This window comes from Sorex fumeus, unplaced genomic scaffold (assembly GCF_029834395.1).
Source record: "Sorex fumeus unplaced genomic scaffold, SorFum_2.1 ptg000010l, whole genome shotgun sequence".
Taxonomy (NCBI): Eukaryota; Metazoa; Chordata; class Mammalia; order Eulipotyphla; family Soricidae; genus Sorex; species Sorex fumeus.
In genome coordinates, this window is record NW_026606067.1 from 5,589,991 (window position 1) to 5,602,841 (window position 12,851).

General features: G+C 35.2%; 1 protein-coding gene across 2 annotated transcripts in view; it reads left to right on the forward strand.

Annotated features, from left to right (window-relative positions):
• DENND1B (DENN domain containing 1B) overlaps positions 1-12,851 on the forward strand; it is a 248,717-nt gene that overhangs the window by 93,661 nt on the left and 142,205 nt on the right. For both annotated transcript variants that reach the window (XM_056110675.1, XM_056110676.1), the window contains exons 6-7: positions 11,318-11,387; positions 12,456-12,536. In XM_056110675.1, coding sequence (XP_055966650.1) covers positions 11,318-11,387; positions 12,456-12,536 — 151 coding nt within the window. The remainder of the gene's footprint in view (positions 1-11,317; positions 11,388-12,455; positions 12,537-12,851) is intronic.

A 12,851-nucleotide genomic window follows, 5' to 3' on the forward strand; every position in this document is an offset into this window, starting at 1 on the left:
CGCTGGGGCCAGGATGTCTGGGCTGGCCTCATCTGTTCCTCACTTGTCACATGAGGGACTCATAATAGGTATTTGTGCAGTGGATAAATTAACGGTTGGATAAAAATCTAACAAAACATTACTTATGAAGAAAAATTATACGTATATACACTGAAAAATTATACACATATACACAGAGTCTCCTGCCCCCGCGCCTGGCTGTCCTCGCTGGGGCCCCTTGGAGGGGAGCGGGTTGAGTTTTCCTCCCCGCCCCGACCAGGGCTCTGGCAGCCGAAGACCTCCAGAACCAGTCACCACCATGCTGAGACCACTCTCCGCACACATGAAGGTACCGGCAGAGGAACAAAGGCTCGCGGGTCCCAGGGCTGAGATCTCCAAGCCTACTTGGATCGGGGCTGAGCATCCTCCACCCAGATCCTCCAAATTCCAGTATGCAGGGGTCACACCCACCAACTGGCCCCCTGGCGCCATGTAATCCCATCAACAGCCAAGACTCAGAGACTATAAAACCCAGCTCCCGGAAGCGCGTGGCCTCATTTGCGGCCGCGCGACATCTTATCATCTCATTCCTACTTTGGACAAACTGGCAGGCTACTGAATGTAACCTGCCCACACGGCAGAGTCTGGCAAACTCCCAGTGGCGTACCCAATATGCCAAATACCAGTAACAATGAAGGGTCTCATTCTCCTAACTCTGAAAGAACCTTGAATATGGTACTTTTTAAAAAAATCTCAGGGCTAGGACGAAGGAGACGTTACTGGGGCCTGCTTGAGGCAATCGACGAATAACATTAGGATGGTTGTGATTGTGATTGTGATACACTGACTGGGAGAAATATTTATGATATATTGTGAGATTTGATATTGTGATACATTGTGCTCAGTATGGAAGAAAGTCCTTATGAGGTGGTGGGACAAGAGTACCTCACCTATGATTTATTTCCCATTATCTTTTCACTTTCAAGAATACTCAATTAATTTCATTGGTTTGCTAAGCCTGGCAAGCTAACTGTGATGCATTCGATGTGCCAAACACAGTAACAACAAGTCTCGCAATGGAGACGTTACTGGGCCCACTCGAGCAAATCGATGAACAATGGGAGGACAGTGCAGTGTTGAGATAGGTAGTAAAAAGAGTCTAAACACAAGAGGGAAGTTGACTAGTAATTTGTGGGGAGGAATGGGAAGAGAGGTTAAGAAGTAAGGTAGAATTATGTAATAAACTATTCATAGAAGTAGATTAGACCTCCCGTCTCTTTTACTTAGACCTTAAAAACATAGATACTTAGGGTTTTATAGGTAGTATGAGAGAAGAACAACCTGCCTATGTTGTAAGTATATATTGATGACTGGCAAAGATTCAGAATAGTGTTGGCATTCGGTCTTGGGGGGGGTGTCCTGGTTTTAGAATTCAGCATTAATTTCAATACTGAGTTTTTAGGCTTCTTAGAATTTATTTTTTCCAAAACTAATACTTAATGAGAAAAAAATCCAAAATACTTCCATAAGGAAATACAGAATTCTTTGCCTTTAATCCATTTTTTTTCACAATAAAAGTACATATTTAGATACTATACTTAAAAAACCCTAAAACCTCTATCAAGAAACTTCTAGAAACAATAGGCTTGTATAGTAAAGTGGCAGGTTATAAAATCAATGCCCAAAAGTCCATGGCTTTCCTATATGCAAATAGTGAAAGAGAAGAAAAAGACATGAAGAAAACAATCCCATTCACAATTGTGCCCCAGAAAATCAAGTGCCTAGGAATCACCTTAACTAAGGAAGTAAAGGACCTGTACAAAGAAAACTACAAAACTCTACTTCAGGAAATAAAAGAGGATACTAGGAAATGGAAAAATATCCCCTGTTCATGGATCGGGAGAATTAACATTGTCAAAATGGCAATACTTCCCAAAGCACTGTATAAATTCAACGCAATACCTATTAGGATACCCATGACATTCTTTAAAGAATTGGAACAAACACTCCTGAAATTCATATGGAACAATAAGCCCCCACGAATAGCTAAAGCAATTCTAGGGAAAAAGAAAATGGGAGGAATCAACCTCCCTAACTTCAAACTCTACTACAAGGCAGTAATAATTAAAACAGCATGGTACTGGAACAAAGGCAGAGCTGTAGACCAATGGAACAGGGTTGAATATACTGACGTCCCCCCCCAAGTATACGAGCATCTAATCTTCGATAAGGGGGCAAGAAAAGTGAAGTGGAGCGGGGAAAGCCTCTTTAACAAATTATGCTGGCAAAACTGGACAGCTATATGTAAAAAAATGGGCTCAGATCTCTGCCTAACTCCATGTAAGATCTAAGTGGATTAAAGACCTCAACATCAGACCGGAATCTATAAGATACATTGAGGAAAATGTTGGCAAAACCCTTCATGACATAGAAGCTAATAGTGTCTTCAAAGATGTCACACTGCTGGCCAAGCAAGTGAAAACAGAGATAGATAAATGGGACTATCTTAAACTAAGAAGCTTCTGCACCTCAAAAGAAACAGTGACCGAAATACAAAGACAGTCAACTGAATGGGAAAGGATATTCGCCAACTACACATCTGATAAGGGGTTAATTTCAAGGATATACAAAATACTGGTTCAACTCCACAAAAAGAAAACATTCAATCCCATCAAAAAATGGGGAGATGAAATGAATAGAAACTTTGACAAAGAAGAAATCCGAATGGCTAAAAGACACATGAGAAAATGTTCCACATCATTAATCATCAGGGAGATGCAGATCAAAACCACAATGAGGTATCACCTCACACCACAGAGACTGGCCCGTATCCACAAGAACAAAAGCAACCGGTGCTGGCGCGGATGTGGTGAGAAAGGGACACTCCTTCACTGTTGGTGGGAATGCCGACTGGTTTAGCCCTTCTGGAAAGCAGTATGGATGATTCTCAAAAAACTAGAAATTGAGCTCCTATTTGACTCAGCAATACCACTCCTGGGAATATATCCCAGAGAGGCAAAAATCCCAGAGAGGCAAAAAAGTATAGCCGAAGTGACATCTGCAATTGTGTGTTTATTGCAGCACTCTTTACAATAGCCAGAATCTGGAAAAAACCTGAGTGCCCGAGAACAGATGACTGGTTGAAGAAACTATGGCACATTTACACAATGGAGTACTATGTAGCTGTTAGGAAAGATGAAGTCATGAAGTTTACATACAAGTGGTACTACATGGAAAATATCATGTTAAGTGAAATGACTCAGAAGGAAAGGGATAGACATAGAAAGATTGCATTCATCTGGGGAACATAAAGTAACAAAATAGGAAACTAACACCCAAGTATGGCAGAGATTAGTACCAGGAATTTTACTCAATGACCCGGAGGACAACCACACATGTTAGGGGAAGGGGGAGCTCAGAAAGAGAAGGGAACACCAAATAAAGGGTGTTGGGAGGATCCGCCCATGATGGGAGAGCATGCTGAGGGTAGACTGTCGACCAAGCATGATTGCCACTCAATGCCTCTTTTGCTGACCATGGCACTCAAAAGGAGAGAGAGGGAAATGCCCTGCCACAGAGGCAGGGTGGGATAGGGGCTGGGGGGGGGAGGGGATGCTGGGATCCGAGGTGGTGGGAAATGCGCACTGGTGGAGGGATGGGTGTTTGATCATTGTATAATCGAAACACAAGCACAAAAATGTGTAAGTCTACAACTGTACCTCATGGTGCCTCACTATTAAAAAATAAATAAATAAATTTAAAAAAAGTACATATTTAATGCAGAGAAATTAGATGATCTGGATAAGTTCAAAAGAGAAAATAAATTACTCATATTTGCAACATAAAATCATTACTTAAATTTGTTTTTTTTCTAGTTTTATTGCCATAACGCTTGCTTAGACATATTACAGTGTTCTCATTATAAAACAGTAAATTTCATTAAAGATTTTTTAAATGAATGGTTGTATATAAATTAACTTAGAATTTGGAAGAGATGTTCTAATTTCACAGTATTTTGTGAATTAACTTAGAATTTGGAAGAGATGTTCTAATTTCACAGTATTTTGTGAATTTTTGTGCAAAATTAGTCCTATTTATATTTGGTTATTTCACTTCTTAAAAGTGAGTTTTAGCACAAATACGATTTTCCTTGTGATTATAGTTAAAGCTAATCTATTTGCCTAAAATAGATTATGATATATAGATATTAAAAATGTTAGTTTTTACCCAGAAACTATGTTTTGAGTATATGTAATTTGTACATTTGTAATTGAAACACTAATTTTTAGTATATTTTTGAGATGATACTTTGAGATGCCTTGCACACAGCCAACATGGCGGACCCGAGTTCAATTCCTCCACCCCTCTAGGAGAACCTGGCAAGCTACCCAGAGTATCTCGCCCGCATGGCAGAGCCTGGCGAGCTACCCATGATGTATTCGATATGCCTGGGCCCGCTCGAGCAAATCGATGAACAATGGGAGGACAGTGACAGTGACTTTGAGATGATACGAGGCTTATTATTCAGAGTTCATTTGCAGTGTAAGATGACTTAGAATTCTTAGAAATTCATGAATATTTCTCTATTTGTATTTATGATGATCCAAGTAATTTACAATGTTTAAATATATACTTTAACGATCTAAATTTTAAAATAAAATATGTATTGGTGTTTTTGGAGTTTTAGTTTATATTGAACAATTAAAATGTTTTAGACCCTGAAGGAGTAATCATAATGAAAATGAAATACATTTAAATATGTTTAAGATTTTTGATACAGGAACCAGAGAGCATATAAGATGCTTGCCAGGCATGTGGTTAACCCAAGTTTGATCTTGGGCTCCCTGTATCATCCCCTGAGCACTGCCAGGAGTGATGCTGAGCTTAAAGCTGGGCGGAAGTCTTGAGTAAAGCAGGTGTGATCCCCCAAACTCCCCTTCAAATATTTTTAATACAAAATAAAGTAGCACTGCATAAATATGTAATAAATTTTTATTAAGAAAGCAAAAAATAACTGCTTGTTTGTAGCAAGTGACATTTATATTAGAATGATAGTGACAACAATAATTAGAAAAAAGAATGGTAACATTTTTTAGTGTTCATTTTAGTATATGTTAAGTCCTGTTAGTTGCTTTACATTAATAACAAAATACTGTTTTGTGCTTGGAGTTCGAGTTAAAGTATTTGTGCATGTGCTTTAAAGCTCTCTTTAAACCTGAACAGTGCTATTATAAGACTGGAAAATAATTTTGATTTACCTTAGTTATAGGCTAGAAAATTTGTACACAGTGCTATGAGAACAATGTTTTTTTCTCTCTTTAGATTTGTTACTATAATATTAAAAAATTAGTATATTCCTTTGTTTGCTAAGAGTTTCATTCCACCTCTTAGAAAAATATTAGGACTTATATTTATTTAATATTGAACTTAGTACTAAATTTTAAATTTTCAATCACTATGGCATTTCTAATTTATTTAACAAGATTTCAAATATATCTTGTGACATCGATAATTTAACTTACATTGCTAATTTAAATCTTTGCATTTGTGTACTTAAAATTGTTTTCATATACTAAGTAAAAATGCAAGAAATAACTTTTTTTGTAATTTGATTAACTTAAGTTTACAACTATAAAATTGTTGCTGAAGATTTAAAATGAAATGCTCCAACAAGAAACAAGATTGACCTTAAGGGCTTTTGTAGTCCTTTCCCACCTCTTGCCCCCTTTAACTCATAACAAATTCAAAGCTTTCACACTCTTCCTTTGGGCAAATCCCTTAGAAGCAGAATGTTTCAATTTTACACACTTTGTGTCAATTTTCCAGACAGAAAAACAGCTTCTAGACATTAGAGGTTTTCCTACGGAAAGGCAGTTTCCTTGGTTTTATTTGATTACTATAAGTTAGGTTCCTGCTGATCACTTCGACTGTTAGTGGCTACCTGACTACTTGACAAAAAACATTTCCTTTCCTTTATTTAACCTTTGACTTGGAATGTAAAAGTTTTATCAGCTCTGTAGTGGAAGCACACTTGTAGGGGAAGGAAAGTAATCTCATTCCCAGAAAATGGACTCAGACCTTGCTATACATATTTACACTCACATATTTTTGGGCCTTAATTTTCCACAAAAGAATAATCTGAAAAAAAGAAAAAGAATCTGAGAGTAGTCTTTCAAGAGTCTCTTGGTTTTTGTTTGAAAATTATTGGTTGTTTGTTACAAACTTATGTAAGTTTGCAAAAGGAAGATTGCAATTATTCTTTGCTAAAAAATTTAAATGTTTATTTTTTATAAAGTTCAAGTAAAAGTTTATTCAGTCATAGTATGTTTTTGAAATTTTAAATGTTTTTGTGTTTGTTTGCAAGAAAGCAGATTTTGACTGTGGTTTGTTTGGTAACATTTTATAAAATAATATCTAGTTACAGTATGATATTTAACTAACGTACTTGCTTATATGTTAGTTAAAATGAGATGTGAACAAACCTTGTTTGTAAATTCTTTAAGAGATCACAAAAAAAGAAAAAGAAATGAGAATATTTCTTACCTGAACAAAGTACGCTTATATAATTTACAATGCTTATTTTACGTATATTGTTTTGCATCATATTTTTCTTTAAAGTATACAGTAGAATCTTTTTTGAAAAATTAGAATTATTAACTGTATATCTTGGGCCATTTTCTTATATAAACAAGTGAACGGGACTTTCTGTTGGATAGCTGTGTCAATAGAGGGCTGTGAGTTAGCTTAACTGCAGGAGGATAGGTAGCAGACTCTAATGAGATAAGCTAATTTGGTATCTGACAATAGGAAGTCAGAGTGAGTAAGTTGATCCAAGATGTACCACATCTAAAGCTGAAAACTGGGGATTTGTATAAAGTAAAAAATACATGGCCAGAGGGATGGGTATTTGATCATTGTATAATCGAAACCCAAGCACAAAAATTTGTAAGTCTACAACTGTACCTCATGGTGTTTCACTAATAAAAATATATATAAAAAATACATGGCCAGTATTTCCTAGTTCTGGTTTGTAGATATGTAAGGAATTCAGAAATTTAAGTGAATTATTTCAGATTTGGAAGATTGCATCTTACTCAGTGAAATAACTGATATTATATAAAAGGTGCTCTATAAACTGACTACGTAAACTGACTACTAGCATTAACTGTAGATATACAGTTAATGCTCATGGGCTTGATAGGATTTGCAAGAAGCCAGTTTGTATCCTCTACTCTTGATTACGTTGTTTATTTGTAATAGAAAATGTTCAGTTTTCAAGTGAATAAGGCACTCAGAAAGCTCAACAATAAACACCAATAGGCTCACCCCAAAAAGAGAGAAATGAACAGACACATCACTGAAGAAGACACAGATGATCGGTGGGCATATGAAAAAAAGTGCCCATTGTCATTTATCTTCAAATCAGACAACAATAAGATTGACATATATCAAAAAGTGACAATGGCATATGTCAAAAAGCCTGGATACAACCAATGTTGTGAGGATGTAATAAAAAATGAACCCACATATATTAGATGTGGTGGGAATGTCATTTGGTTCAATCTCTATGGAAAGCAATATGAAGGTTTCTCAAAAGAAAAAAAAAGATTAGAACTTACATATCATCAGAGACTCCAGCTCTTGACGTCTACCTGTGAAACACAAGAAGATTAAATTGAAAAAATATAACTTCTTGTAGTGCATTGTATAATAGCCAAATTATGGAAACAACCCAGATAGCCAATAACACATGAATGAAGAAGTTCACAGAAAGCATAATCTGTGTAATACTATGCAGCTATAAGATAAATTGAAATTATTCAGTTAATTAGAGCATGGACAAAATTGGAGGATATTATGTTATACAAAATATGTCAGAGGGAGATGGACAGATACTAGATAATCTCTTATCTCTGTACTATAGAAAGATGAAACAAGGGAATAGGCAGTATCCAACAATAACAAATCCTTGGCCATGGGTTACAAAATGAATCGCTGAACATGGGTGGGAGGTTTGGAGGGATGAGAACTGGACAGGAAGCGGAATGAAGAAAGTGTTGGAGATCTGTGGATGGTGGAGGGTGAGGGCTGCTTGAGTAGTGGAGGGTTGCAGTCATAGTGAATATAGAAATTGTGATGTGATCATTTGAGATGTAGAATTTGTGATTAAAAACATTAGTAATCTTAAAGGTTGTTATTGTTTTGTCTTTTGCTTAAAAAATCCCGTTCCATCACCTCACTGTTATATTCCTCATTCTTCTTTTAGTCTGGACTGATTGTTCTCTGTGTCTTTGCACAATTTATTCTTAAATGTAACTGTTTTTACATGAGATTAGTTTCATTTACTTGGAGTGCCTGTTATGTTAATATTGATCTTTAGTGCTCTAGTGGTTGTAGTGTTATGTTTAAGACAGACACTAAACTGATTTGAAAAACTTACATAAGTTTAACAGTGTAAGTAAGCAGTGTAACAAGTCTCACAATGGAGACGTTACTGGGCCTGCTTGAGCTAATCCATGAACAAGGGGAGGACAGTGCTACAGTGCTACATAAGCAGTGGTAGGCCTTATTCCAAGAAAATAATACTAATATTTAACAAATACTGAAGCACCCTGAGAAAAACAATACTTTTGAGATTTTTTCCTTGTAAAGAGTCCTATATTAAAATTATATGGGGGCAAATCTACTGGCTTCTGATCATTTAACCTTTTGTTGGTATTTATGTTTGACTTTTCTGTCTATAAGTCAGTTATCATACTCTTTTTTTTTGCCTGTGTTGCTGTCTCTTGCCCTTTCTCTATTGTATGCATTAATTTATATTATAAACAAATTTAGTATTTAATGGTATTTTGAACATTATACATGTGTGCATATGCATAACTATATCAGTATACACATATACATATTATGCTCTATGTATATCATGCAAGATTTAGCCACACGTTGTAGTTGGGTGGTTAATCTAAACTATCATAGGTGTCTTTCCTTTAATTATGTAGTATTTTTAAGTATCACTTCAGAGAACTCTGACAATGTTAAAGATTTAGTGTACTTAATAGTTTTTATATTATGCTGTTATGACTTTAGGATACACCTGAGTCCAAATGCATCATTTATAGTGACTATTAAATCAGATATTTGATGAAAACAATGCAGCAAGAGTACTGTTTTTCTAACTTTTTTTCAGTAGAGGGCTCCTTTCTAGTGAGTCTCTGACAACCAGTTTAGCAAGTCAATGCATGGGTACAAGAATGCTGTTTTGAGGATCACCTCACTCACCTTTGAGGTGTTAGGGGGTAATGTTCAAGGGACTGTGTGTTCCTGGGGATCAAATTCAGCTCAGGCACATGTTAGTCATGAGACTTAAACACTGTTCTATCCCCTGGCTCTGTTTTTCTAAGTTTTAATAATCATTGAATTAAAAAATGTTTTAATCTGTCTTATGTATATGTACTTTCATCAGTGAGAAATTATGTAGTAAAATTATGGTACCTTTTTCTCTTAAAAAGTAGCCTATTTACACAATCGAGTACTATGTATCTGTTAGAAAAGATGAGGTCATGAAATTTACATCCAAGTGGTACTACATGGAAAGTATCATGTTTTAAGTGAAGTGAGTCGGAAAGAGAGGGATAGACATAGAAAGATTGCATTCATCTGGGGAACATAAAGTAACAAAATAGGAGATTAACACCCAAGAGTGGCCGGGATTAGTACCAGGGATTTTGCTCTATGGCTTGGAGGCCAACCACACATGCTAGGGGAAAAGGGAGCTCAGATAGAGAAGGGAGCACCAAATAAAGGGTGTTGGGAGGATCCTCCCAGGATGGGAGAAGCATGCTGAAAGTAGACTATAGATCAAACATGATTGCCACTCAATGCCTCTTTTGTAAATCACAACACCCAAAAGGAGAGAGAGAACAAAAGGGAATGCCTTGCCACAGAGGAAGGGTGGAGTGGTGGGGATGGGGGGTGGGAGGGATACTGGGACCCGTGGTGGTGGGAAATGGGCACTGGTGGAGGGATGGGTATTTGATCATTGTATAACTGAAACCCAAGCACAAAAAATTTGTCAGTCTACAACTGTACCTCATGGTGTCTCACTAATAAAAAATGAAAAAGAAAAAAAAGTAGCCTATTGTAATTCATTGGAAGAAAAAAGTACTTGTTAAATAGTTATTGACTACAATGATTTTTTAATGATATATATTTTTTCTATCAAAAGTATATCTTTTCAGTAAATAATTAAACCATTGAATAGATTTTTAAATACAAATAGCCTCAATTTGTTAATGAGAAGCATAGACTTATTGTTGTATGATTAATTTATTTTGTTTGTTTTTTGTCTTGGTTTTGGGGTCACACCAGACAGTGCTCAGCGCTTACTCCTGTTCTTGCTCAGGGATCATTCTGGTGGGACTAGGGGACAATATGGGTGCCAAGGATTGAAACCTGGGTTGGCTATGTGCAAAGTGGATTTAGTATTTTATTTTAATAAAAATTTTATATCTAGGCAAGTGAATCACAATGAATTTTAAGTTTAATCCGATTTTTTTTTGACACCAGGGATGATTGGTGCTCAGGAGTCCCCAGTACTGACTGTTGAATGCAAGGGCTTGAGGATATGGTGCTGCTTGAGACCTACCTGTGCCATCCAACTAATGTTAGGTCCTCTAAGGGCACAGTCAGTAGGGCCCAGTGATGTTCAGGGGACCATGTGGTATTGGGGATGGAACCAGTGTTGGCCACATGCAAGCTTGTGTCTTAATCCCCTAAATTTGTATTTTGATAGTGAAGAACTATTTTTAATATTTGAAATATTAATAATGGGTTTTCTGATAGTTTGATAGTTGCTTTGAAATTTTACATAAAAATCAGTTTCTAAAAAATTGAGTATGTAATTTTATTACATTTTATAATCACCTCAGCAATTTTTAAAAAAGATTATTGAACATAGTTTTTGTTTTATATACCTTTTTAATTTCATAAAACTTATTTCATGTGCTTTATGTAATTTTATATAATTGTTCTATGAATATTCTGGTGATAACCATTAAGTAGCCAATAGAATTGTTATCTAGATATCTTAAAATAAAGCAAAAATATGTATAAGCTTTATAATAGAGTTTTGTATTTTTATTTTTTACAAAAATTACCAAGAAAATACTTGAAATTTCATTGTAACAATAAAGTCTTTTCTGTCCTCCAATATAAAGCTGTTTGAAATTATATAAATTTAATATTTATTTTGAATTCTTGATTCTTTTCTCTAAATTGTTTACACATATGGTTATTTCTTATAGTTACCTGCCTCCTTTTTTCAATTCTTTTTATATAGCTACCTACCGTGGTTTGAAGTGTATTACAAGCTTCTAAATACGTTAGCAGATTACTTGGCTAAGGAACTGGTAAGATATGTTTTTTCCCTTTTAAAAATTATTTTAAAATTCACAGACAAAATTAAAATCCTTTTTCTATTTTAAACTCCTGTTTTATTTAAGAGTAGTAAGAGTTATTTAGGTACGAATACCTTCTAAGACATGAGTTTCGAATTTTGAAACTTTTCAAAGTTTCAAAAATTTTCTCTACTTCTAGTTGTTTGCTTCTCTGGTTCCATTTGATAATTACTTTGAAGAGCAAAAGTCTTTTTTTAATTTTGATTTTGAGGGGGACAGGGTGTGATGTAGGCCACTCTGGGATGCTCAGAGGACTATTCCTGTCTCTGTGCTCGAGTGACTCCTAATAGATTTTATATGTTCTAGTGATCTCATTTATTGTTGCCTCATAGAACAGATAGTGACTAGTGGCTCCATAGGGAAATATTTAGAATTACCTCTATGTTGCATTTTTTGCAATAATCTAATTAAACTGTTTCTGCTTTTTATATATTTGGCTGGAGATTTTTTGGGCTTTTTTGCGGATCACTACTGTTGGTGCTTGAGGGTTGCTCCTGGCTCTGTATTGGGGGTTACTCCACCCGAGAATCAAACACAGATTTCCTACATTCAGAATATTTGCTTAGCCTTTTCATTTATCTCTCTGGCCTAAGGTTTTGAGATTTTAAAGTTATACTGGAAAATGAATGCATTCTGTAATCTGATGTAAAGTTATGTGTATTTTATTCAGTCTCACTGTTCTCGAATTTAATTATTTAAATATCCTTATATAGAAGCATCAGTAATTTTATAATTAAGTTTGGCCAAATCCACATTTATACTACATAGAAATATTACTATGGTATTTCTAGATAAAGAGATTTTAATGTATTTTCTACATTTACTAGATTTAAATTTTTCCATTTAAGTTATTTTAAACATTTCATGGAAAGGAGTTATATAAAATATGTTGCATTATATTAATAAGAAGGTACAGTGCATGATTTTATTAGTTTTAACTGTTTTTACTTAGAATATATGTGTATATATTTATATGTGTATATATATATTTATTTACAAAACGTACTTTTTTAACTCTAGGAGAGTGATTTGAATGAAACTCTTAAATCACTCTATAATCACCCGGTACCAAAGTCAAATACTCCTGTCAATTTGAGTGTGGTGAGTATTTAGCCAGTAGTTGGCCTTTTAGGATCATAGCAGCTTCTTATTTATGTTTTTAATGCATTGTCCCAAAACTCTGCCAAGGTACTTCTGCTCCCAGTAGAACTAATGCTTACATTACTAGATGATATAGAGCTACCTTGGCATGCTTTAACTGTCGTACTATGTTAGATGTGTACTTTGGAAATTGTTAGTCAGATTTAAAAAAATTATACACTAGGCATAGACAAATCTGTGAGAATATTTTGATTTTGAGGGACATTGACTTTTAAGATAAAATTTGCTAGTAAAATGCACATACAAATGCTTCCC